Genomic DNA, 24,063 nt, shown 5'->3' with positions numbered 1-24,063 from the left:
ATTTTAAAAAATTGATAAATTGAAAAATATCAAAATATAAAAAAAATAGTTGAGAAATTTGTAAAAGATTGGTGGGAATTAAGTATATCTAATGAGGTTTTGACTGATTTGACTACAAGTACGTATGGAAAAAGATAATGGGATGTTGTGTTTCAAAAGATGAGAGTGAGATAAAGAACGCTAAATTAAAGAAAAAAAGCAATGGCCTAGAATTATCCCAGAAATTAATTATTGGCAGTCACAGTAGCAACCGATTATTATCTTTCTGGGATTTGATAAATAATGAAGAATCAAATTATAAAATTAAGGGCCGTACTTCAACGGAGTTTATTCAACCTCAAATAAAAGAATTACATGCTATTTGGATTATTTCAATATTAAGGCAACTACGCTCTGAAGTTGATACAATTTTTTTATTATCGCGATTAATTGAAATAATAGAGTTATTGGATCCACTTGATGGGAATTCGATTATAAGGAATCATATGTGTGAGTCTGGAGCTGTGGAGACATTATCAAATACCATAAAATATCACAAGAAATCATCAGAAATAGTGTTAATATGCATTTTCTTGTTAACTCACTTATTTTTTAATGATGGAGTTTCAGATAAAATGGTTCCATTAGTAAGTTTAAGTAATCTAAAATTAAGTACACACCTTTAAAAAAAAACTTGTCAATTCAAATTATAATAGATTATTCCTGAAATATTGGAGCTGTTTATACATTTGGATAAGAATCTTTGGAGCCCTTCAGCAAATAATTCGATTTTAATGGCAATTTTTAGATTAATTTTTATTTCATCATCTGATTCATTAAGAGTATCTGAGGTAAGTTAAATAATATAATACAGTTGATAATCATTTAAACTTTATTTGCTATTCTTTTTTGAAATTCTTTATTAATCATAGATTTGGGTCGATTCCAATATTGGGAAAAAAATCATGTTATATTTAAGAGATGAAAAGCTTGATGAAAGAACTCAAATTTGGGGGTTTGCAGCTCTGAGATTTCTTATTAGATCAAGTTTAAATGCATGTAACGAGTTTTTGAAATTAGGAGTTTTTGAATTAATAACAAAAAAGTTAGGGAAGAACCAAGATTTATTTCTTATTGAAAATATATTAGCAATATATGTTTCCATATTATCCACTTCTCAAGACTTTAAACTCAATAATCCCGATATTATAAGGGAAATATTGGAGATCATTGACATTAATGTTTATAATTATCAAGTTGTTCAACAAGGCTTGATTATCCTAATTATATCATGTCAAAGAACTGAGGTTTACTCTCATATTATTGCAGCATATGGAGCTAAAAGGATTATTCAATCAATTCTCCAAGTTTACAAAAAGGATTCCGAATTTACACAGATTACTAAACTTTCCAAGTATTTAATAAGATGTATATGCTCATTTTGTTCAAAAACTACTTCAATCAAGCTCATCAACAATCAGCTTGTTTTTTCACATCAATTTGATCCAGGTAGGTTCAATAGATATTATTTTGAAAAAAAATTAATAATATTAATAAATTAAGCTTTAGATAACTATGGTATATTAGATATGGATTGTATTTCAAAAAATGACCCACACCAGATTAAAATGTGGTTTTAATGTCATCAGAAGCTAATCAAAAACTAAGAATCGAATTTTTAAAACTATTTATCTCTAGAATGTCGATAAATAAGGAGAAAAGAATGAGCAACTTATCAGCAAATATTGGATAATGTGTAGTATATTAATAACTTTTATTTTTCTTTCTTTTCTTTTTTGAAGATATTGGTTAAAACTCATCAAGATAAGAATTTTAGAGCACAAAATTTAATTGCAAACCTGTGGAAAAGAAAAATGTTAATTAAGATGTGTGCTTTAAAATACTCCGTTACGACTGAAATTAGTAAAATAAGTCAAAATAATTTGGTTAATCTTAAATAATATAGGATATGGGAGTATTTTTATGTATTGAAAAAAAATAACAAAAATCAAGAGAAAAATTACAAAATTAAACAATTTATTAATCACTTATTTTTATTTATAGTTAAATTATTTTACTAATAATTTATTAGGAAACTTGATAATTAATTTTGATTAAAGTTTAGGCGGGTAATCAATTTTTGACATTTAGTAGTCTATTAAAGCAGATGAAAATTATAAGAGAAAAAAGGAAAGAGTAGAAAGAAAAAGGATGATGAAGTTGAAGATAAATAGATAAGTTGTGAAAGAGAAAGCAATTATGTCAGGTAAAATTCATCTTGCAGATTTGGTTAAAAGGTTTTATTTACCAAATAAGCTAGAGGTGTTAATAATTTCAAGTTCGGACAGTTTAACGTCATCAGTGAGTTTTGGCTTAGACTTGGGATCAACTTTTGACCCAAAGGATTACTTGGGACTTTCAAAGATTCTGAGTTGTGTTTCCCAGTATATTCAGACTGAAGGAAAAGAGTTTACGAAAGTGGTGGACTCAATACAAAAAAAAACTCAGGCATGTATAACATACTACTGGATTCCTCAGTCAAGCGACACAACCATTGAGTTTTCTGGAATTTTCTCATCCGCATGTTTGGATGAATATTTAGGAAGAATAAGGAGCTCTTTGGACGTTTCTGATTATTCTGAAGAAATTATAACTAATTGCTTGGGAATGTTGAGGAGAGAATATGAAAATGAGGTAAATTCCAGTACAGTTAAAAGAAATGCTGTTATAAAATCAATCTTTCATTCAGGATTACGAGGATCATTATTAATGACAAAGAAAAATGACCTTGTCTCAGATTTGATCACAGAAATTAAAAGGTTTAAAAAGAAATACTTTAGTTCAAATATTATGAAGTTGGTTATAGAGTCCTCACTGAGTCTTGAATATTTGGTTAAGTTGGCAAACAAACACTTCTCAACTATTCCGAATTTAGAGATTGATATTAAAGGGATGAGACATAATATTGGAGTGAAAAATGTACATACTGAAAATTTATTGGGAAGTTTAGTTCAATATAAAGGAGTTGATAATAAGATCTCATTTATATTTGTTTTGGATTCCAAAAAGGGGGCCATATTAGGCTCAAATAGGATACCTTTATTTGAATATTTGGTCAAGCATTACTTTTGTGGAGAATTCTCTGGCTCACTTAGAAATGCTCTTTTCCCTCTTATATTAACATGTAGCGTTGAATACTATGCAGAAAGACTTGCTTTTGTTTGGTTAGAGGTAGAATCTGAGGGAGGGCAGATTCCATTGGAGGAGACTTTGGAATTGATATATAGTTCTGTGGTACTTTTACGTAAAACGAAAATTGAAAAGAAATATTTTGAATTTCTTATTAATCATTGTATTGCAAATTATATGAACTTTAACTGGTTTGATTATAAATTAAATTTTCAGGATAGAATCAGTTCTTTGATTAATTATAACGTTTGGCATAAATTGGAAAGATATTGTAAGTATAATGATCTCAAATTGGAAGAGTTTAATCAAATATTGACTTTTCTAGATATTGAAAATTTGCTTGTTCTTGTTAACTCAAACCAAGTTAACTACCTAATGAGTAGTAATTATGATGATTATGAGGATTGTATAGAAAATGTTACAGAAATTGTTGAAAATCAAACAACAAATACCAGTTCCTATTCCTTTAGCAGTAATTCAGGAAGTGACGATCATTTTGGTAAATCATGTAAGAATAGAATTGTAGATTACGATGAAAAATATGCGTACCACTATATAGAACCACTTTTTAAGATCAAATACAATATTAGAAAGATCTCCCCAAGGTTAGTAAAACGTTTAAAAGGAACTAAGGAGTCATTTGGTATTATTAATGGGCTTTCTAGGCCATTCATTAATCCATATACTCCAAAGGATTTCAAATTATTTGATTTTACCCGGGGGAGCTTTTCGAGTTCTCAAATTCTTGAGAATAATATGGATGTGATTAAATCAAATTCATTTACGGAAAATTATTCTGAATCTTATCCACCTAAATACTTATTTTCAGGAATAGAAGACGTTTTTAAAAACAAAATGATTCAAGATCGTCATTTAGCTATTGGTAAAAATCACGATACACAGATTTCCATTTCTGAAAATGTTAAAATTTGGTATAAAGCTAGGAATGATAATAAACAACCATATTTTAAGGGAATGTTGAGACTTAGCTCACCTTTCAATTCATTCACATTAATCAATTTAATTTTGAGCTTTATTTTGGTAATTTCAATGAAGAGTGTTCTAAATTTACCTTTGATTCAAGACGCAAAACTTTCACTAATTCCAAGAAATGGTTCAGAACATTCTTCTAATTTCCCAAGTTTGGATTTCCATATTAATGGATATAGCTCAAGTTTATATCCTATATTAAAAACTATCTCGTCTTCATTAAATTCGCAGGAGATTATTTCAGAAGCTATTTTTTATGACTCATTATTGACTTATAAAGGACTATTAATGAGTAGAAAACAGTCTATGACTTCAGAACTTAAGGCAAAAGAGCTTTCTTGGAGAATAACTGTTCCAAATTATCCAACATTGGGGCGACAGTTCTTAGGTTTAAGCCGAACAACTCATCACCAATTATATAATGAATTCAAGAAATTTAAGGAGAATCTATGTATTGATGGATTATTTATAGGTAACTTGGATAGAGACAAGTTTGAGAAATCCTTGAAGAATTTTTCTACTAAATTTGGTTTTAAAGCTACAAAAGAACAATGTCTTAAATTGTTTAAAAGTAGATCTTTTCCAATAAAGGATGTTCGGGGTACACCTTATAAAAGAATGATTTACCATTATATTCGTCCTGGTCCTTTTGACTTATCAAATACTTGTTGTAATTCAGATTTGCAACAGAAAGGGACTACAAAATTTAATCCAAAGCTTTCAATAGAGAATTTATTCAAGTTATTAAATGAGGAATGTGGCCAGATTAATTGTACAAATGAGACAATAAGGAGTGGTTACTTGGATTTTAAATCAGGTTCGAATGAATTTGGTCCGAATATTGCTTTATTAGATATCATCATCTACAAGAATACTCAGGGTTTTAAAACTTACAATGTTGATATCGAAATTTTATATTTAAATGATGCCTATTATAATATTATGTGGTTAAAGGAGTCTCTAAGTGTTACAAATGCAAGTTTGAGTTTAAAGACTTCCATTGAAAGATTTGATAGTTATTATAAATGGAGCATTCAATTAGAGTCTTGGGAGTACTCAGCTAATGATTTGGGGTTATATATATCTAAATTTACAGATCAATATCAGAATAACCTTAAGGGTAACTTTGGAGAGGAGTATAAGGTGATTAAGAACTTAACTATTTCGAAGCTCAAGAATAGACTAATGAGGACGGATATTGATGAAGAATTTAATAGTCATAAGTTCAATCTTGGGTATTCAGAATCGGTAATAGACAATCTTCAGAAGATAGATTTTTACAACTTCACATCCAAAATGAGTAACATTTTGCGTGACAATGCTTTGTTTCTTCTCGTTCAAGTTCAATCTGCACCTTTGAAAGATTTAATTTTGACTCGTAAATCTCAAAATTTCAAATCAAAAAGTAGAAATCCCTGTAGTCTAGAGTTAGCCAAGAATAACATGATTTCCATTCCATCAGGCTATAAGTATATTAAACATATAGACGAGCTAATTCAAGATGATAGAATTCCGACTAATGTTTCAGATTCGGATGAATAGAGCTCTTCATTTGGTTATTTATATTCGAGTTCGATTTAGTAAAGGAGGAATTTAATAGAGAACAAAATGGAGTGGAGTGAATGGTGGGGGAAAGAGAAAGAGAGAGAATTAGGATTTGGAGGAAAGGTATGAGAAAAAAGGAAAGATAACATTATTTTTTTGAAATAGGGACAAATAGTTGAAAGGTTAGGCACAGTTTGTGGAAGCAATAATTGTTTTATTTAAAGTTTAATGTACCTGATAATAATTAGGCTGAACTTGCATAATTCTAGTATCTGACCACAGAATCCTATATCCCAAGTTATTAATTTTTGCCTTTAATGGCTAGAGCTAGCTTCTGTAGTAATAAACCACCTAGGAATCCTATATCCCAAGTTATTAATTTTTGCCTTTAATGGCTAGAGCTAGCTTCTGTAGTAATAAACCACCTAGAACAGTAGTCATTAAGCCACAGATGATTAATCGCTGAGATGATTCGTATGTAAGTCTTTTTAGTTTGAATGATATCTGTGAAAATGATCCATTTTGGTTTCTCTTTCAAGTGCGAAACGCTACTAGTGGGATGTACATTTACAAGCTGTCTATTGACTTCAGTTAAGTATTGTTTATTACTACCTGGGTCGAGTTTGGCAGCATTTTGCCAGAAACTCTTTGCAAGACACTTGTAAAAAGGAGTCCATTTGTTTTCTTGCTGTTGTTGTTTCTGTTGCTCCTCTTGGTTATATTCAGATCCAAAGGATTCTGGATTAGTGTGGTTGAAATGTGAAAACATAGTACAACTATTGATAGTTTTCAAATTAAATATTTTTGTGGTGACTTCAATAAGCTGTTCTCTAATAGACTTCGCTCTTAAAAGATTAGTATGTGAAATTCCAACAGAATTACAAAAGTTAACTTGTTCATAGTTGTTACTAGAAGAGATTGAATTCCTTTTTATATTATTGGTTTTTTCTGAACTTTTTTGTAAAGAGACCCAAGTATTATAGGTTTCAACCAAACCAACATGGTCTCCAAACTTTGTCATAATTGATCTAAGGTAATTCTTATATGACTGGTCATTTCTAGATGACGAATTATGGGTAAATCTACGCTTCTTTCTAGTGGGATCAACTTGATCAGAATTATTCTCTTGTAATGATCCATAAGTCTTATCTTTTTGATTGCTACTACTATTGCAATAATCTAAGAAACACTCAGCTGAAAGCATTGATACGAGAGTGATTGCTTCACTTGTACATCCAAATTCTATACTGTGATAAATAAGCTTACCAAGGAATGGAGGTAGTGGTAGCATTGTCAATTTGGTACCTAATTCAGTAATATTTCCACTCTTATTCAAAGCCTCAAGTCTATATAAGAACTTGAGAGTGGAAATGATAGACTCCTTACTTGGATAATTTATAAATGGGAAATTCAAGATCTTTTTGACAGAAACTTGTTGCTGGTCAATAAGTAGAGTATGTTCATCATTGGATGAATTCGATCTTTTTTGTTCGAGTTGAGTACTATTATTATAGTTATCAAGAACGTAAATGAGTTCAAGTAAAGTCTCAGATAGACTAGTTCTTAATATTTCCGGAGTTTGAGAGGCCAAGAATTCAGAATAGGCCTGTTTTGTATACATGCGATAAACTTCCCCAGGTCTAAGTCTTCCAGCTCTTCCAGCTCTTTGTATTGAAGAGGCCTTTGAAATTTCTCTCATGACTAATGCATCAATATTATTGTTACTTTGAAAGAACTTAAGCTTTTCAAGTCCAGAATCAATAACATAAACTATATTGGGTAAAGTTACAGATGTTTCTGCAATATTGGTTGAAAGAATGACCTTTCTATAATTTTCAGGAAGAACGTCAAATACCCTACTTTGTTGCTCAGAGGGCATTGAAGCATAAAGGCACTGAACAAATAATCGAATTCTCTCAATATTTTCAAATTTCTGTTTGCCCAGATAAAAGCTGATTTCTCCTTGTTGCTCAAACAAGGCTTCAATCTTTTTAGATATGGCAGTCAAGTTGAAATATAAATGGTGGATATCCTCTTGGCCTGGGAGAAATACCAAAATATCACCACCTTTAGGTTTTGAAAAGTGAATGGTTAATATTGTAATCATGACTGCTTCTAAATAATCCAACTCAGGTTCAGATAAGTAATTTAATTGTACAGGAAACTGTCTGCCAGGAACAGAATAAGTGCAAATTTTAAGCTTTGAGCAGGAGTTTTCTTGAGTTTGCGAACCGATGGAGCCAAAAAAGTTTTCAAAACTAGAACTTTGAAAAGTTGCCGACATGATTACAACCTTTAATTTGCTTCCATTTAAAAGTTCCATTTTGAGGAGGCCTAAAAGAAAATCAGTGCGGATCGACCTTTCATGGGCCTCATCTACAATGACTACGGAGTAATTTTCAAAAGGACTTCTCTCGCCTTTGGTTGTAACGCACTCCCTAATAAGCATTCCATCTGTCAAATATTTAACTTTAGTGTATTTGGAAACTTCGGTTTTAAATCGAACGGAATAGCCCACTTTGTTTCCTACTTTAGTTCTTAGCAACTTTGCAACATACTCTGCCAATGTAATGGCAGCAATCCTTCTTGGTTGGGTTACTGCAATCATCTTCTTATCTTCCTGCACGAACCCATCTTCAAATAAGAAAGCTGGCAATAAAGTTGATTTGCCACTCCCCGTTTCTCCTACTATCACAGAAACATCATTTTCCCGAATTAATGATAATAACTGCTTTTTATGTTGATATATTGGCAGTATGCCAGCTTGTGACATTTTTCTCCTGCTAATTTTCCTCGAATGTTATAATTGACCTTTGAAAAAAAAATCATTTGGCGCCTACATGTGGAATGCCGGTATACAACAGCTGTTGGCGCTTAACGTCATTTAAAATTAAATGGTCAAAAAATATTTAAAGAAAGAGTTGAGTCTAAGAAGAAAGTTAAAGAATCATAGCTCATTTGAGATTTCGTTTGTACAATAGGATTGGTGTGTGTATTTGCATGATATAGCTGGGGTTTATCGGTTTGGATTGAGGTTGGAAAGAGAATGAGGAAAAGAGCAACAAAAAGGTGGGATTTAGATCTTTAAAGCAGAAATTAACAAAAAACCGGAGCCAGCAAAATAGCCGTAGGATTAGTTGTCAATTTTGAAAAGAAAACACGCAACTTGTTTATAATTATTATTTTTCTTAAAAGGGAGCTCTGTTTGAAGAAAATGACTTTAGATTGTGACAAAAACCGAATTCTGATAGCTCCTGCTCCCAACTGGTTCTGTATAAGTGCATTATCTCTCGAGGAGAAAAAGGGATTTTATGTCTATTCAACTAAGAACAGCTTAATTCTTGCAACCACTTTGGAGAATCGAATTTTGGGATCCGTATATTGTGGAGTAAAAAGTAAACCAATAGGGGTTTCAATATTCACAAGCTCGGATTTATCTGAAGAAACGGTCCTAATTGTTAGTACTCACCTTGATTACAAGATAAGGTTTTGGAAAATTATTGATGGGAACTATGTGGGAAAAGAAGTCTTGGAAGATAGTTTATGCAATGAAATTATGTTAAAGTCAGAACAAAGAAAAAGTACCAACATGGCGTTTGATGAACTTAGAATTAGTCTGCTTTCTGATTCAGCAAGCTGCAACAACCAAGCGAATGTGGTTTATCATAATAATGGACAGATTTTTGTAGGAGACACAACTGGTGAGATTTTAAAGATAGCTATTAGTGATTTGAAAGATAGGAATAAACCTGAGAGCTTGTTAAAAAGGTTTCATCCTATTAAAGAAGAAATCACTTCAATTAGTGGAATGTTAGATCGTCAAAAGCTTGCTCTGGGATATAAAAGTGGTCAAATAATTATTATTAATAATCTGAATGGTGGTATTCTTCAAGTCTTAGAAGATGACAGAACATTAATACAAGGAAGTATTTTAAGTATTGTAGATTTAAATTCTGAAATGATTATTAGTACATCTAAAGGAAATGGTTCTCTTATTAGATACTGCAAAAAGTCTGAGAATATAGAAAAGATAAAAATTGAAGAAACCATAAACAATTCTATTAGGGTTCAAGGAATAGAAAAAGAGAAAGATAAGGATAGAGGAAAAAACAATTCCAAAATACAAAAATTTCAAGGAATTTACTGGAATTTACTGGTTCGTGGTGATAAGGAAGCTAGAATCAATCGAGGAACATTTTTTTTAATAATGAATCATGAAATTGTTGAGTTTTCTTTATTGGAAAACAATGAAATAAATATTAAAAGAAAATTTAGTATTTCATTTAACGAAAAGGAAAGAAACAAAGACCCCTTGAACTCTGAAATAATCTTTAGTGTGTTAAGTTATGAGCTTAATACAAGGCTTTACTTGTTAGGTATAACTAAAAACAAAAAGGTCTTTCTATTTAATACAACAGAATGGAAGCTGGAGTGGATTATGAACACTTTAGGAGGGTGGATTGATGAATTGGTCTCTCCAAATGGCTTTTCTCATATTATTTATCTCTTAAGTGGTGAAGGGAGGCTTATTGGTATGGATCTATTAGAAAGTAATAGAGAATTTACTCAAAGAGTGACTAGTTGCTATATTTACGATCGTTTGAGTGGGTTGAGCAAAGACGAGAAGATTTCAAAGATATCTATTAATCCAATCAATCCCGAGTATATCTTTTATTCAACAAGTCTTGGGAATCTTGGAATGCTATATATTAACCCTGATAACATTAGTCAATATAGTAACATTAAAATTAAGATTGATATGAGTAATATTCAAGGTTTAAAACGAAAAGATATCTTTAATAGAAAAGTTTCTGACCAGAAATATCGCTTCTTATTTTATGAAAAGTCTGAACTCTTAGACTTTGTATCAGAGTCAGAATTGGATTGGCTAGTACTATTAAAACCTTCATCTTTTTTTACAGAAGATCCAGCACTCCCCTTGTCTGACCTTCAACAGAATCTCCACGTTAAAAACTTTAATTCTAATAATGGAAAACTCTTTAATAGCCAAATAAAGTTATTCAATTCTTTAATTTTTAACACACACCGATACTCTGTTATTCTTGTATATAATTACAAGAAAAGAAAATGTTTATTTGCTCATTTAAGCCCAGAGTTTGAAAATGGAGAGCTTATTATAAATCTTTTACCAAGGAGTTTTGGACTTCGAACTACTTCTGAAGCTGGAATCAAACAGGACCATATCATTCGATTAAGAGCTTCAAATTTAGCATTAGGAATTGAATATTCAAATGCAGTTTACTTTGTTGCTATGGATGAAAAGGTTCAGATTGACTATCTTGGAGAGAATCTGCTTGATAGTGTAAAAACAAATCAATTAATAGTAGAAACAAGAAATGACCAAGAAGTTGTCTCTATTTACATTTACAAGTTAGTTTTTTCAACTCTTGACAAAGATCAAACAGGTATTAACTCTTTTGAGAAAATGGAGATTATGTATGCTTTAAATTCCAATATTAGCCAATTAGAGCATATTCATGGAATTAAGAAGCCAATTCTTGAAAAAGTTATAAATGGAATAATTGTTTTCAATAACTTAAAAGACTTTGAGGAAATTTATCTACTAGTTACAAACCATGGTAATCTGATTATAGTATCTTTTGATAAGAAGGCAATTAAACTTAAAAATGTATTCAAGGAAAAAACCAAAATACATTATGATTATATTGCTTTAAGTATGATAGAGGTTGGAAGTATTGGTAAATTTAATGATTCAGAAAATTCTACTTTTGTATTTAATTTAGCAATATCTAATGAACTAAATCAGACTAGTATTGTACAAGTTAAGGTATCTAGTAGCAAAATATTAAATAAAGAAGACATCTTTGCTGATATTCTATTAATTAGGCCTAATACAGATCATAAAGGAAGTATTACTCATAAATTTCATTTTAAATCAAAGTCAATATGGTATCGTGATGTTATAGATTTTGACAATACTTATGAAAGCAATTTAAGACTATTAGTGGGAGGTCAAGAACAAATGTTACAGCTGTTTGATATTTCTAAAGACATCATAAGTCGATCCAAACATAAATTGATTAATAAAAACTCTCTAATATTTCTAACAAACAAGACCCTTTATCAGCAAAACAATCAAACTTGCCTTAAAGTTCTTGCTATTCTTTTAGAACTAAAGCTAAAACACAAGCTCAATACTTTGAAAGAAACTAATAAAGATGGGAACTTTTTTATTTCTAAAAGCATTGAGTCTCATATAATTAAGACTTTAAATGAACCACAATATAATGAAATCATGCTTGATTTAATTTTGTTCTTAAATCATAAAAACTCGTCATCAGATTTAATTGAACTACATCTTGAGAAATATTTTGAGAATGAGAACGAGTATGAGACAACTAATTCTAATATTAATAAAGGATTAAACAAGAATTTAAACTCATTTATTGAGTATTTATATCTAATTAATGGTCAGATTGATTTTGATTCATCTTTATTCAAGAATTTTTTAGAAAAACACTCAAAGTATTTCGATATTATTAATATGAGTCAATTTGATGATGAAAATTTTACAAGAATTATTCAAAACTTTCAAAATACAAACGATGATTACTTACTCATAAAATGGTTGATGTATAATTTCTATATGAATTCAAAATATTCAGAGGGTTTTGAGTTTTCAGATATTAATGATATCGACACTACTATGAGATCTTTAGTAATAATAAAGCTGGACAAATTACAATTGAAACTAAAGTCTTTAAATTCTTTAAACAATTGTAATATACAAAAGAATATATCGGTTTTTATTGGAGAAAATCCAAACATACTTCACGAATACTGTGTTTTAAATATATTATTAGGAAGATGCCATAAGGCTATAGAAATGTATTGCCATTACAGCTTATTTCAATGTGCATGGGTAATCTCAAACCTATATCTTGGAAATGACCATGAACTTACTATTAAAGTTTTGAGGGATTGGAGTGAATATTTATTGTTAAATAACTTAACATTACAATCATTTAAATGTTTAATAGCTAGTTCTGATTTTGAAAAGCTATATGATTTATTACTGGAGAGAATATATTATATTTCAGATTCCTACCTTAAAGCAAAGTCAAATACTGGTTTGAATGAACAAGATAGCTTTTCTCAAGTATATAAATTATTTAATAACTTTAAATTAGTAGGATATTACATATTAATTTCATCTTTAAGAAATAATAATGAAAGTACTAATAGCTCTAATTCAATTACAAAATTCTCGGCTGACTTGGTTAATTATATACTAGTGGTTTTTAATAGGTACCGGATTAATAATAATAAATTCATGAATGAGATATATCTCAAATTTAACTTTAAGGAGATTATTTCAATAAAGAATCAAGTGGAGTTATTATATATTGAAGAGGATTTATATTTAATGGATAAGACTTTTAATGAATTGGAGGTAAAGATTATGATGAGTATACATTTATATGAATTAATTGTACAATTTTCACTTTTAGTATTTTGCAGTGGAAGTAAGATAGAAATTTCGAAAGTTGAAGAATTCTTAAAAGAACACAATTTAGTAAATGAGGAAGATTTGTATTTGGTTTTAAAGAAACTGAACTATTTACCTTATGAGGACCAGATAAAATTAAGTATGGAGTTTGGAGTGATGAAGGACTTACTAGTTTTAGTTTTAAGTTGTATTCTGGAAAGAAATATCAACAAAAGTATCTCAAAAGTTGAAGATATTATTAAAGTTTTGTTTAGTGTATTATTTTCAAATAATTCAAATTCTAATAATGAAAGTATCTTTGATATGACTTTTAAAGTTTTATCAGAAATTTTTTTACTTGAACAAGAGTTGGAAAATCTACGAAGTTCATATTTTACTAAAGGATTGAGTAAGATTTCATCAGAATGGTGCAATTTAGAGTCATTAATGGAATTTAAAGACTTAAATAACTACAAATTATTAGATAGAGAAGAGTTTCAAAGCAAAAGAATTGTTTTAATAAAGTTTGATTTATATATATTAAGTATACTAAATAGATTGAACAATGAAAACAATTCAATATTGAATAAATCTTTGGATGAATTAGATTTGGAAAATTTGTCAAAATTTATTAGTCAAGAACAAGAATTTGAGGAATTTTCAATAAAAAATTCAATTTCATTTAATTTTATATTTAATACAAGTAGCATTAATTACAATTTTGTTTGGCTTTATAATAAGCTAACAAATTTAGTTAGTCAAAATACAAGCCAGGAAGTAAATTTAAAGGCCAAGAAATTGGTACTTTTAATTAGAAAACAATATTTAAATAAAAAATATGTATAATTAAATTTAAGCCTAAGTAATAGATTCTTGCTTGTGATATCATTTAGACTAAGATATCACCTTTATAAGTTAATAGATTTTTATTTGTTTTCTGAATTGAATATAAATCGATATAGAGTGTCTCTTCTTCTTTTTTATGTTTTTCAAATAAGTCTAATACAAAAATAATTTCTAACTTATATATAAATGATTGTTTTTACATATAGCCATTCCATGATCTCTTCCATCATTAGTTTCAAACTCAATAACTGTTTCCTCTTGTACGTAATTAAGACAATTTCTTATAATTGATCTTTTAATATTGCTATTCTCATACCTGAACTCTTCAGATAAATCTTCAAATTCCAATGGATTCTTAAAAACTACACGCCTGGATGTTTTTAAGATTTCAGATTTTAAAGAGTTTGCTTGTACTGGACACATCTTTCCCACGTGAGACTGAATATCTGGAATCAAGATTGAAGCAATCTTCCACTGCATACTGGTGTCTCCAGTAATTGCATTAAACTCAGTAACAATCTTCCAGTCATCATCATATCCTTTTAATTTTCCTACTAAATATATTAACATATACACGTCATTCATGCCGTCACAATTATTCTGCATGCAATTTTTTGGAGTAACATATGGACAAGCAATTATAAGTTTAAATTGAAGAGGGATAGTGTTGTTTTTGTTGTTGTTATAAAAGTGTTTTAAATATGTATTTGTAAACCATGTTCTGATTCTATCACTAAATCCAGAAAGCATATTTTTGTTAAAGTTTATTTCAACATTTCCATTATGTAGGATTTTGGCGGTACAGTCATATTCGGATTCAATGTCGTATTTCTGGCTGAAAATAATAAGCCCAGAAGCTCCTGATGGTCTTTTTTTAGAAATATTAAGCTCCATTCCTTTTTTAAGTTGATGAGCGGTAAGATCCTGACTAATTAAATAAAAAAGATTTCTTTCGTTTTCGTTGAAAAATTTTTCAGCTGATTCTTTTGAGAGAAAGTTAAATTTTATTTCAGTGGGATCTTTATTAATATTGGAGCAGTTTACTTTATGCTTTGGATTTTGAAGTCTTCTTTTTTCTTGAACTTTATGGTCTTCTTCCTGGATTTGGAATGGTTTGAAACCAATTTTATTTGGAACAAACTTTTGGTCAAAAATATGTTTGGAGTATTCATTATTATTATCGTAATTAGATCTCAAATCTTTTAATAAAACATTATGATTACTTTTTGATTTTTCAAATATATGATTTGTTTCACTATTATAAACATTTAAGAGTATTCTTGTAATACGTTTAAATTGGAGATATAATGAAATAATATCGCTTGGAGTAGAGTCTAGATAAATTCCATATCCATGTAATATTTGGACAACTCCGGAACAAGAGGAAATAGATGTTCGCACTTCTTTAAGAATATTTCCTGGAATTCTGTTTACATAAATGTCAATCCTATTAAGTTTAATTAAATCATTTTGTTCATTAGAAAACTGTTTTTGATATTCTTTTTTGAATTGACTAATATAACCATAATCTTCTTTTTTACCAAAAAGTTTGCCAGTATTTGGAAAGTATACGATATATTGAATATAAAAGCTTAGCTTTAATATAATACTCAAAAGTAAATTGTTAAATAGCTGTAGTTCATTGTAAATGTTTCTACGATACTGTTTAAGATCTTTGTGGTTAATTTCCTTGAACTTTCTAAGCATTCTTCTGTTTTGTCTGTAAGTTTTAGAATCAATTTCAATGGTCTTCAACAAGTTAAGGAAATTAATCCAATCATTAGTAAATCTTCTACTTAACCTAACTTTTTTACCAGAGCTTAAGTCACTTCCCTTATTTTTTGGTTTATAATAACCTAAAATCTGGTTATCAATTTTCCTTAAAACTTGTACAAATTTTGGATAATTTTCAAACCATTTAACTGAAAGTCTACAAATTGAATCAATATCAGATACAAAGCCCTGTAATAAATTCAAACCAGACATTTCCAATGTTTTATTATTAAGAGAAACTATACTCTCCAGAAAATCATACTCTGGTGGTAAATTGTCATTTGTAAATAAGTCCAAGTTTTTATCTTTAGCCAAAAGAGACACTACTTTAGATCTTTCCAAATATACTGGCTTTGGAAGTTCATCCAATTTTTTAACGTTTTCAGGAAAGTAAGTTCTTCCGTTGATTCCTTCTATTTTTATATCATCCAATTCAGTCAGAAATTTTTCTACTTTATTTTCTGGTTCAACAAATTCATTGATTTTAACTTTCTCAGCTTTAAATTCTTTCGGCTTCTCAATCCTTTTACTAATAATGGGTTTCTGCTCCAAAGCAAAGCTGTCTAACATACTGGAAATAGACTTTAATTTACCTTTTGGTGCATCGCCAAACATCAAATAATTATTCCAAATAGAATCTAACTGAGATGTATCTATTTTACCTGAAGATGATGTCTCTACTATACCAAGAAAACTCAAAAGGTATGAGAAAACCAACAACCATATACACTTATTTGTAAAACACGTCATCATTACGTGTAATGATATTATTTAGATACAAAAAATCTTGATATAAAACAATTAATACAATTGGGATAATATAAATCAATTTTCTTAACTTCTGTATCTTTAAAAAGATAAAGTAAATTGAATCCTACTTTCTCCTTTTTTTAAAGGTTTTTTTGTTACTATTTCAAGTATTTTTATTTTTGATTTTTTTTTCCTTTTGTATCAATAATAGTCTTTTTCGACTATTAATATTTAATTGGCTGCATTTTGGCGCCAACAAGTGGAGAGGCACTTTGTTACTATTTTCGCAGGAAAATAAAGAGGGGTCTCAAAGGGAAAAAATAGGATTAATTTTAAGGTAGATTTTTTTTTTGTTAAGTATAGAAAAATTTGGGGCAAGTACAGCGATTAAATCAGTCAAAGAAATTTTCAAACCCTTTATATTTTACTCTTTTTTACTGTATATTTTGCTGCTTTTTAGTTCACAATGGGTAGAGTCATAAGTGAGCAAAGCAAGGGGAACAGCTCAGGTCAAAGCGAGATAGTGAATTTAAAAGAAATTCAGAATTTGCCATACAAAGAACTTTATAGCTACTTTGAAAAGTACAAAGCACTCAATTATGTTGAGCTTGTAATGTTATTAGGGACAACACTCATTTTGGATCATAATAGAAAACTAGGAGAGAGAAAATGGGATGTAATGGAAAGTATTGCAATATCAACATTTCATTTCCAAGTTAAATATGAAGAGGATGGACATAGAAATAAGATTTCAAAATGGCAAAAGTACTGTATGGATGAACTGAATAAAAAACATGGGAAAACATTTAGATATAAAAGACTTGTAGGTATGTTGTTGGAAAGTAGAGGAGAAATTGAGAAAGCTTTGGATGTATATAGACAGCTGTTAAAGATTGATCCTGAAGATCTTGAAATTAGAAGGAGAGTTATCTCAGTACTTTTTGAGAATAATGAATCATTAGTGGATGAACATCTAAGGGAATGCATTATGGATGTCAATGCTTGGAAAATTAAAGCTTATTATCTTCTTACTCACACATTAGAATATGAATCTGCTCTCTTTTGTATGGAGGAAATTCTACTTCATGAACCTCAAAATATTGAAACTATTAATATAATAGCAGACTTACATTTAGCTCTTGGGGATTATTCTAGATCTAGACAATACTTTTGTTTAGCTTTAAATATCCAAAAGTCAAATTTAAGAGCTCTTTGGGGAATTCTACAATGTAATCTTTTAAATAATACTGACTATAACCAAAATAAAAATAGCAATTCTAATGTTGAGAATTTCACTATTTCTGATAATGACCACAAACTTACTCAACTTGCTATTAAACAAATAATTAATTTCTACTCAGAAAATCATTCTAATTTTAATAATAATAAAAAAGATAATAATATTGATACTGACATCGATACCGATACTTATAATAAAAATAAAGCAGAAATTACAATGTCGATGATAGCTAGTGAGCTGTTGGATTATTATACAAGTAGAATAAAGGGTTTATAGGAGATCTATTGGTTTTTTCTTAAAGAATCTTAGAATTTTTTAATTCTTATCTATCTATAATGAGGATTTTAGGACTAAATAACCAAAATTTAATAATCATGGGTATCTTCTTGGTTTTGAGACATATTTTTTGAAATAGATGTAGATAATTCGGTATAGGTATTTTTGCTTATATTGTTATTCGGATTCGGATTCGCAATTCCAATATCTAAGTTTCTCTCCATTTCAATTATTTCAAGTTCTTTCACAGTATTGGATCTGGATTTAAAGTTATCGAAAGATGATAGTGAAGAGTGGCTTAAGCTAAGATTTAAATTGGACAATTTAAATTCTTTAGAGCTTGGACTATTTGATGGTGTATCTCTAGCCTTTTCACTTGTTTCAGAATTGTTAGTGTTGAACCTTTGAGAAAGAGTATAGTTTTTGTTTGATAAATAATCACTCCTAGGAGTGTAACTCATATCTTGTGAGTCATAAATCTTTCTAGATTTGACTCTTCTCTTCTTTCTCTTTTCTTTGTCTTGGCTTCTATCAGAATCTTCATCGTCTAAAATGTCTATTATAAATATCTTTGAATTAGTTCTAAACCTTTTCTTAAATTCAAGTTTTAAAGATTTTAAAGGTACCCAATTATAGTGTCTCATTATTTTAATTGATATTAATATTATTACAAATATTATCATTAATAGTCCACAAAAAACTAAAACCAATCTAAAATCCATATAATCTTTAGAGTTATTATACCACCAGGATTTCAGTTGTTCCTTTAAACCAGTTATTGGTTCTTCATTATTACTCTTATTCTCTTCTTGAATATTATTATAACCTTTAAAATTGTTGTTAAAATCTTCCATTAAATTTATATTCGTGTTTTTAAGAGTTTGTAATTCTTCTATATTCATTCCAAGAGAGTTTTTAATGTATCTATCTATATGGACTTTTCCTAGTGCTACTGAAATTAAGTTATTTTTAAGGTACCTTAAAATAATATAGTATTTTTCAAGTAGTTCTATATTGCTTTCTCCATTAAACTTGTGAAAGTCTTCTTTATTTTGAACTTCAGTTACCATTTCATAAATTCTTTGTCTAGAAATAGCTTTAATGTTTTGAAATGGAAATTCTTCATTATCATCTCCGTGAAAATCACTAATTGAAATAATTCCCACAAAATTTAATTTCCGATTGGAGTTAATCAAGATCTTCTCAATATTGTGGTATCTAGAGATATTATGGCTTAAAAGATTCAGAAATTCTGCAAATTTAAGAATTACATATTCACCGTTACTTTTAGGTTCATTACTAACGGTAACTGCGAGTTCCAAGGTAATGTTGTTAAAATAAGGTAAAGTTGTTGAAATCTTGCTCTCATTTTCCAACAAGGAAGGTATAGGTTTGACTATTTCTATATTTTGAATACCATTTGTTGCAATTTTACTAATTATTGAAGTTCTTGGTTCACTTGGAATAATATATAAATTACCCTCTAATTCATTATTTGAATTCTCTTGAATATATTTAATGTTGTCTTGGAATACTCTGTAATTTATAGAATTCCCAATTACATTTGATTCAAGGTAGTGAAAAATATTAGAAAATGATTTAGAGTCTTTATATGATGGTTTTTGAATGTTTAAGGCCTTTTTGGTAAATTCATGAAAATTCAGACAAGATTTATTCCACTTGGCAATATTTTGTTTGGAAGATTCAGAACAGCTGGAGAATTCTATTTGCAATACTTCCTGAGGTTTTGTAATTTTCATTTGGAATCCAGATAACAATAAGGACTGGGATTGGCCATCTGAGTTTGAATCTGATTGTAATTCTAATTTTTGTGTTTGTTCAAATGAAATATTCTTTTGTGAAATTGGAAAGATAATAGGCCTGTCAGTTTTATTTCCATTTTGAGAAGATCTGAGTTTTGTAAATTTCTCAAATAAGTTTTTGTTGGAATATGAAATGGTTTGGGTGAGTTCAGTATCGAATTCTAATTCAACTTTAAACTTGAAATTCTGAATTTCACCATTAATAGAGCTAATAATTTTTGTCTCATTCGGTACCTTAACTAAAATTTTAATAGGTTTAAATTTATTAAACTGAAAGATGGATTTACATTTATTTTTGACTCTAAAACTTCGATTAACAATTTTGGTGAGTAGATTTGAGTCATTACATTTGTTTTTAGATGCATAAAACGAATCATTGTTAAGTATATCTTTGATTTCTTGGTTGTTTAGAAAAATAGAGGAGCATCTTTTGTAGTAAATGGTGCTTTGCGGTCCGTCTAATCCTTCATTGACATAAAAGTTGAGATATATAGATTGCTGTTCGAAGCTTGGGTTTGAAGTGGAGTTAATATGATTGTTACTTTCAAGTTTAAGTCTTAAGTTACTGAAAGAATAGCAACCAATTACGGCTAAATATAGAACAAAAGTTTGACCAAAATAAACGGTACCTGGTGGCTTATTAAAGAAAATAATATCTGGATAAGCATATTCAGCAAGTTTAAGTAGCATTCTAATATTTCTGGTAATATGAGATGGTTGGATGGAAAGTTTATCGAGGTCAATAAGACTAAATAGGTCAGACTTAGATCCTAGAGAATCTTGATTAGGTGTTTTTTGGTGATCTGTTTCTACTAGGAATGTTAAAGATCCTCCTTTGTTTGCAGGGTGGGATTTTTGTAGATAGTCACTACATAGAATATGATTTACATTATATCCATATAAAGACCAATCTTCAAATCCTCCTTTTACTGGATATACAGTTTCTGCAATATTACCAATTTGATCATAGTAATAAGTTAATTTGTTAACATCATCATTATTATTTAGCATTTTACCAGCCGATACTTGTAAGTCTTTAGCGATAAATTCAAAGATTTTGTTATTATCATCATTTTCATCAAAGTATCCATTTCCATAAGAAATACTCCTTAAACCACCATGTAAAGCTGCAACAAACACAAATGAATTCAAATTAAACAGATCATAAATCATCCTAGAGCTTTCACTTTTAAGACAATTTTCTCCACTTTTTGAAGGGAAATCCCTATTAACATCAATTTCTTCCTCAGTTCTTTTATTGTGATAGAAGCCCCAAGGATTGGCTATTGGAATGATCCATATATTCCTGGTACTTAAAAGATAATTTATTCCAACATTCCCGTGATTAATATATTGATCACAAATAGAGCTTACTAATTCAGTGGCAATTTCTACACCTAATTTCTCATCTCCATGTATTCCTGAAACAAACAATACATTTGGCAAATCATAATTAATATTTGATAATCCAAGCTTAATATGAAAGTACTGGCATTTTGATTCCCCACAATACAATCCTTTTTTACTGTCATACTTGTAGATCTTCATAATATTTGAACATTTAGATTCTAATTCTTGCAGAAGATCTAAGTGTTGCATATAACTCTTATAATTGAATTTTAATTGTTCATTAGATGAGTCATTTGTTCTATTAAATCCCACTAAAGACCTTATGTATGACCCAATACTCCCGATTTCAAATCCGTATACAATACCATTATATACTAATAGTAGCAGTATTAGCGTAGGTATATTTAGTTTTATGACCATTTTATTATAAAGTTTAAATATTTACTGCACTAAATTTATATTTCCTGGTACTTAGGAGATATGTTGGCATATATATATTTAAATGCATAAACAAATATTTTTATTTACAAAATATAATTTTATTTAATGTTGATATCAAAAGTTGTAATTTATAAATTTGATAGTGGAGTCTTTTCTATATATTTTCTCAATGATTCAGATTGTTTCAAATATAGACATATCTTCTTAATAAAAGATTAAAATTAGTATTTGAGTCTTTTTTGAGTTATTTAATTTGATTGAATAATACTCTATCTTTTTATTAATTTAATTACTCTTCATGTAACTTTTTTTTTTGGTTTGGCGCCAAACCACATTTGTGTGTACAATTATCAATAGTACCTATATTATTAAAATTTGAGATAATTAAATTAGAGTTTGACGGTATTCTTCCATTCTTGAATTTATAAAACATTATCAAGTTTAATTTAAAATAAATAGAATAATTAATTGATTTAAAAACTGATGTGAAATGCAATCTTGACAGACCCTGGAATTTAAATATTATTGTTTTACACGTAATGGACAGCAATTAGAGTAAAATTGCACAAAAAGAATAATATTGAGTTTAGATAGATAATTTATTCTAGTTTTTCAAAGTAGTTCTAATTAAAGTCGATCAATAAAATATTAAAACGAGAAAAAATGGGTACAAATAAAATGAATACAAGGTTAATAGTAAATAAAATATTATTGAAAATTGGTCTCATTTTTTAAAATTTGCGATAATAGACCAAAGAACTTACCAAAACTTTCATTAAACACAAATATCTATGAGAAATTTGGTTTTTAACATCTATATCCATTTCAGAGAATGTTCTGGCAATAAATAAATTATTATAGTTAAAAATTGATATTAATAATAATAGAAAGTATTTAAACTTACGAAGAATAGCCATTAGGTTTGAAAATAGGATCCCAGCTGAACCCTTTTTCACCTCTTGGTTTAACAATTTCACCATTAATTTTTCCTTCAAAAATTATGGGCTCAGACATTTTTGTTTCGTCATAATATCCTATCAGAGTCACAGCATATGCAGATTTATCTTGATATACTTCAAGCATATTATACAGTCCTTGGGCTCCCACAGATTTGAGGAACCATTTCCTACAAGATTTATAAAAAATTAAAAAAATAGTTAACATGAATATGTATATAATTTCATATATTTTGAAGAACTTACACATATGGGCCAGGAAGCCCATTATAAGCATTAAAACAAAGTGAAGTATCTTCTACGAAAACTGGCTTTTTAATTTTCTCATAGGCTGATTTACACTTGTGTATAGTAATTTCCTCAGGAGATCCTTGAAATTCAGGTACTTTAGTAATTCATCAATAAAAGTATTATATGAACAATGTTTAATTATTAGATTATTAAAATATTTATATTTAATATTTATGTATTACGAAACTAACTTACAGTCAATATCAACCAATTCAATATCTAATTTTCCATGCAAAATTTTCAAAAATTCTTCGGCTTTTTTTTTATTACCTATGAATAAATAATTAAAGTTTGCTTTAGTTCTCATGTTTGATATTATTTAGATTATCATTACCAATAATTTCATTATGATTATTATCATCTCTCTTTTCTACTTACCTGATACTAAATATACCTAAATTTAACGAAAAAAAAAAACATTTTCATATTATTTTATTTGTTGCAATTGTATTAATACTATTCACATAATGCGATAAACTTACTTTAGATTCTTTCATTCTTATTAAGTCTAATTTTCGCTCTATTAGTCTTTTTCCTTCTTTTTTATAATAAATAAATCCAAATTTATGCTAACCTTTTTCTATTAAATAATTAATCATAAAAGCTTAAATCCTCACGATAAGTATGTTATCTTCTACAACAGTAATTCAATTACAGCAAGTAGGAGAATAAGTAGAAACACAAATAATAAAAATCTTTAATTACTTTCTTGAATTCTTCTTTTATATATTAGTTTCTCCAATATTATTCGTTATTAAGATCAATTTCAGTCAGATAGATTATCATTACATCTTAGGTGGTGGTTGCCGCCTAAAATAAAACATGTTATTCAAATTGATTTAATTACGAAATAATTAAGATACTTGTTAAACTGGTAACTATACCGTTAGCATCATTTTAGTGAGACAGTAAAAGAGTAAATGTGTGAGAGTGAGTACAAAACTATAATATTTATTTCCTAGTATTCTTTAAAATATTATGTTAACCTAGCCTTGAACTTTTTTTCTTGTTATTATTTCTAAAATATTAAAGAAGGCAAAGTTATAATATATAGAAATAAAGAGTGAGAAATAAAGAGTTTGCATTCCATATTAAAAAGGCTAGTATAACTTTTAATTAAATTTTTTCTCATATAATTACAAT

The 24,063-nt window shown here is 28.7% G+C and overlaps 9 protein-coding genes across 9 annotated transcripts; 5 read left to right on the top strand and 4 right to left on the bottom strand.

Annotated features, from left to right (window-relative positions):
* Positions 1-137: 137 nt before the first annotated feature.
* On the top strand, positions 138-665 carry ELE39_003448 (uncharacterized protein; the record flags this gene model as incomplete). Its single annotated transcript, XM_067346434.1, has 1 exon — positions 138-665. One exon carries the CDS (start codon positions 138-140, stop codon positions 663-665), a length of 528 nt encoding a protein of 175 aa, XP_067200971.1.
* Positions 666-944: 279 nt separating this feature from the next.
* Positions 945-1,541, top strand: ELE39_003447 (uncharacterized protein; the record flags this gene model as incomplete). The annotated part of the gene is made up of 1 exon (XM_067346433.1): positions 945-1,541. The coding sequence occupies one exon, from the start codon at positions 945-947 to the stop codon at positions 1,539-1,541; it is 597 nt and encodes a 198-aa protein (XP_067200970.1).
* A 697-nt stretch (positions 1,542-2,238) lies between these two features.
* ELE39_003446 (insulinase like peptidase) lies at positions 2,239-5,700 on the top strand (the record flags this gene model as incomplete). Its single annotated transcript, XM_067346432.1, has 1 exon — positions 2,239-5,700. One exon carries the CDS (start codon positions 2,239-2,241, stop codon positions 5,698-5,700), a length of 3,462 nt encoding a protein of 1,153 aa, XP_067200969.1.
* Positions 5,701-6,091: 391 nt separating this feature from the next.
* Positions 6,092-8,476, bottom strand: ELE39_003445 (ATP-dependent helicase; the record flags this gene model as incomplete). The annotated part of the gene is made up of 1 exon (XM_067346431.1): positions 6,092-8,476. The coding sequence occupies one exon, from the start codon at positions 8,474-8,476 to the stop codon at positions 6,092-6,094; it is 2,385 nt and encodes a 794-aa protein (XP_067200968.1).
* Positions 8,477-8,917: 441 nt separating this feature from the next.
* On the top strand, positions 8,918-14,020 carry ELE39_003444 (uncharacterized protein; the record flags this gene model as incomplete). Its single annotated transcript, XM_067346430.1, has 1 exon — positions 8,918-14,020. One exon carries the CDS (start codon positions 8,918-8,920, stop codon positions 14,018-14,020), a length of 5,103 nt encoding a protein of 1,700 aa, XP_067200967.1.
* Positions 14,021-14,191: 171 nt separating this feature from the next.
* Positions 14,192-16,543, bottom strand: ELE39_003443 (uncharacterized protein; the record flags this gene model as incomplete). Its single annotated transcript, XM_067346429.1, has 1 exon — positions 14,192-16,543. One exon carries the CDS (start codon positions 16,541-16,543, stop codon positions 14,192-14,194), a length of 2,352 nt encoding a protein of 783 aa, XP_067200966.1.
* Positions 16,544-17,009: 466 nt separating this feature from the next.
* ELE39_003442 (2xTPR domain containing) lies at positions 17,010-18,059 on the top strand (the record flags this gene model as incomplete). Its single annotated transcript, XM_067346428.1, has 1 exon — positions 17,010-18,059. One exon carries the CDS (start codon positions 17,010-17,012, stop codon positions 18,057-18,059), a length of 1,050 nt encoding a protein of 349 aa, XP_067200965.1.
* Positions 18,060-18,148: 89 nt separating this feature from the next.
* On the bottom strand, positions 18,149-21,652 carry ELE39_003440 (carboxypeptidase; the record flags this gene model as incomplete). The annotated part of the gene is made up of 1 exon (XM_067346426.1): positions 18,149-21,652. The coding sequence occupies one exon, from the start codon at positions 21,650-21,652 to the stop codon at positions 18,149-18,151; it is 3,504 nt and encodes a 1,167-aa protein (XP_067200963.1).
* A 310-nt stretch (positions 21,653-21,962) lies between these two features.
* ELE39_003439 (inosine triphosphate pyrophosphatase) lies at positions 21,963-23,417 on the bottom strand (the record flags this gene model as incomplete). Its single annotated transcript, XM_067346425.1, has 7 exons — positions 21,963-22,181; positions 22,438-22,510; positions 22,578-22,799; positions 22,876-23,014; positions 23,116-23,190; positions 23,299-23,314; positions 23,403-23,417. 7 exons carry the CDS (start codon positions 23,415-23,417, stop codon positions 21,963-21,965), a joined length of 759 nt encoding a protein of 252 aa, XP_067200962.1.
* Between the last annotated feature and the right edge of the window lie 646 nt (positions 23,418-24,063).

Source organism: Cryptosporidium sp. chipmunk genotype I, assembly GCF_004936735.1.
Source record: "Cryptosporidium sp. chipmunk genotype I strain 37763 chromosome Unknown contig_53, whole genome shotgun sequence".
Taxonomy (NCBI): domain Eukaryota; phylum Apicomplexa; class Conoidasida; order Eucoccidiorida; family Cryptosporidiidae; genus Cryptosporidium; species Cryptosporidium sp. chipmunk genotype I.
This window is presented reverse-complemented; position numbering and strand designations above follow the sequence as displayed.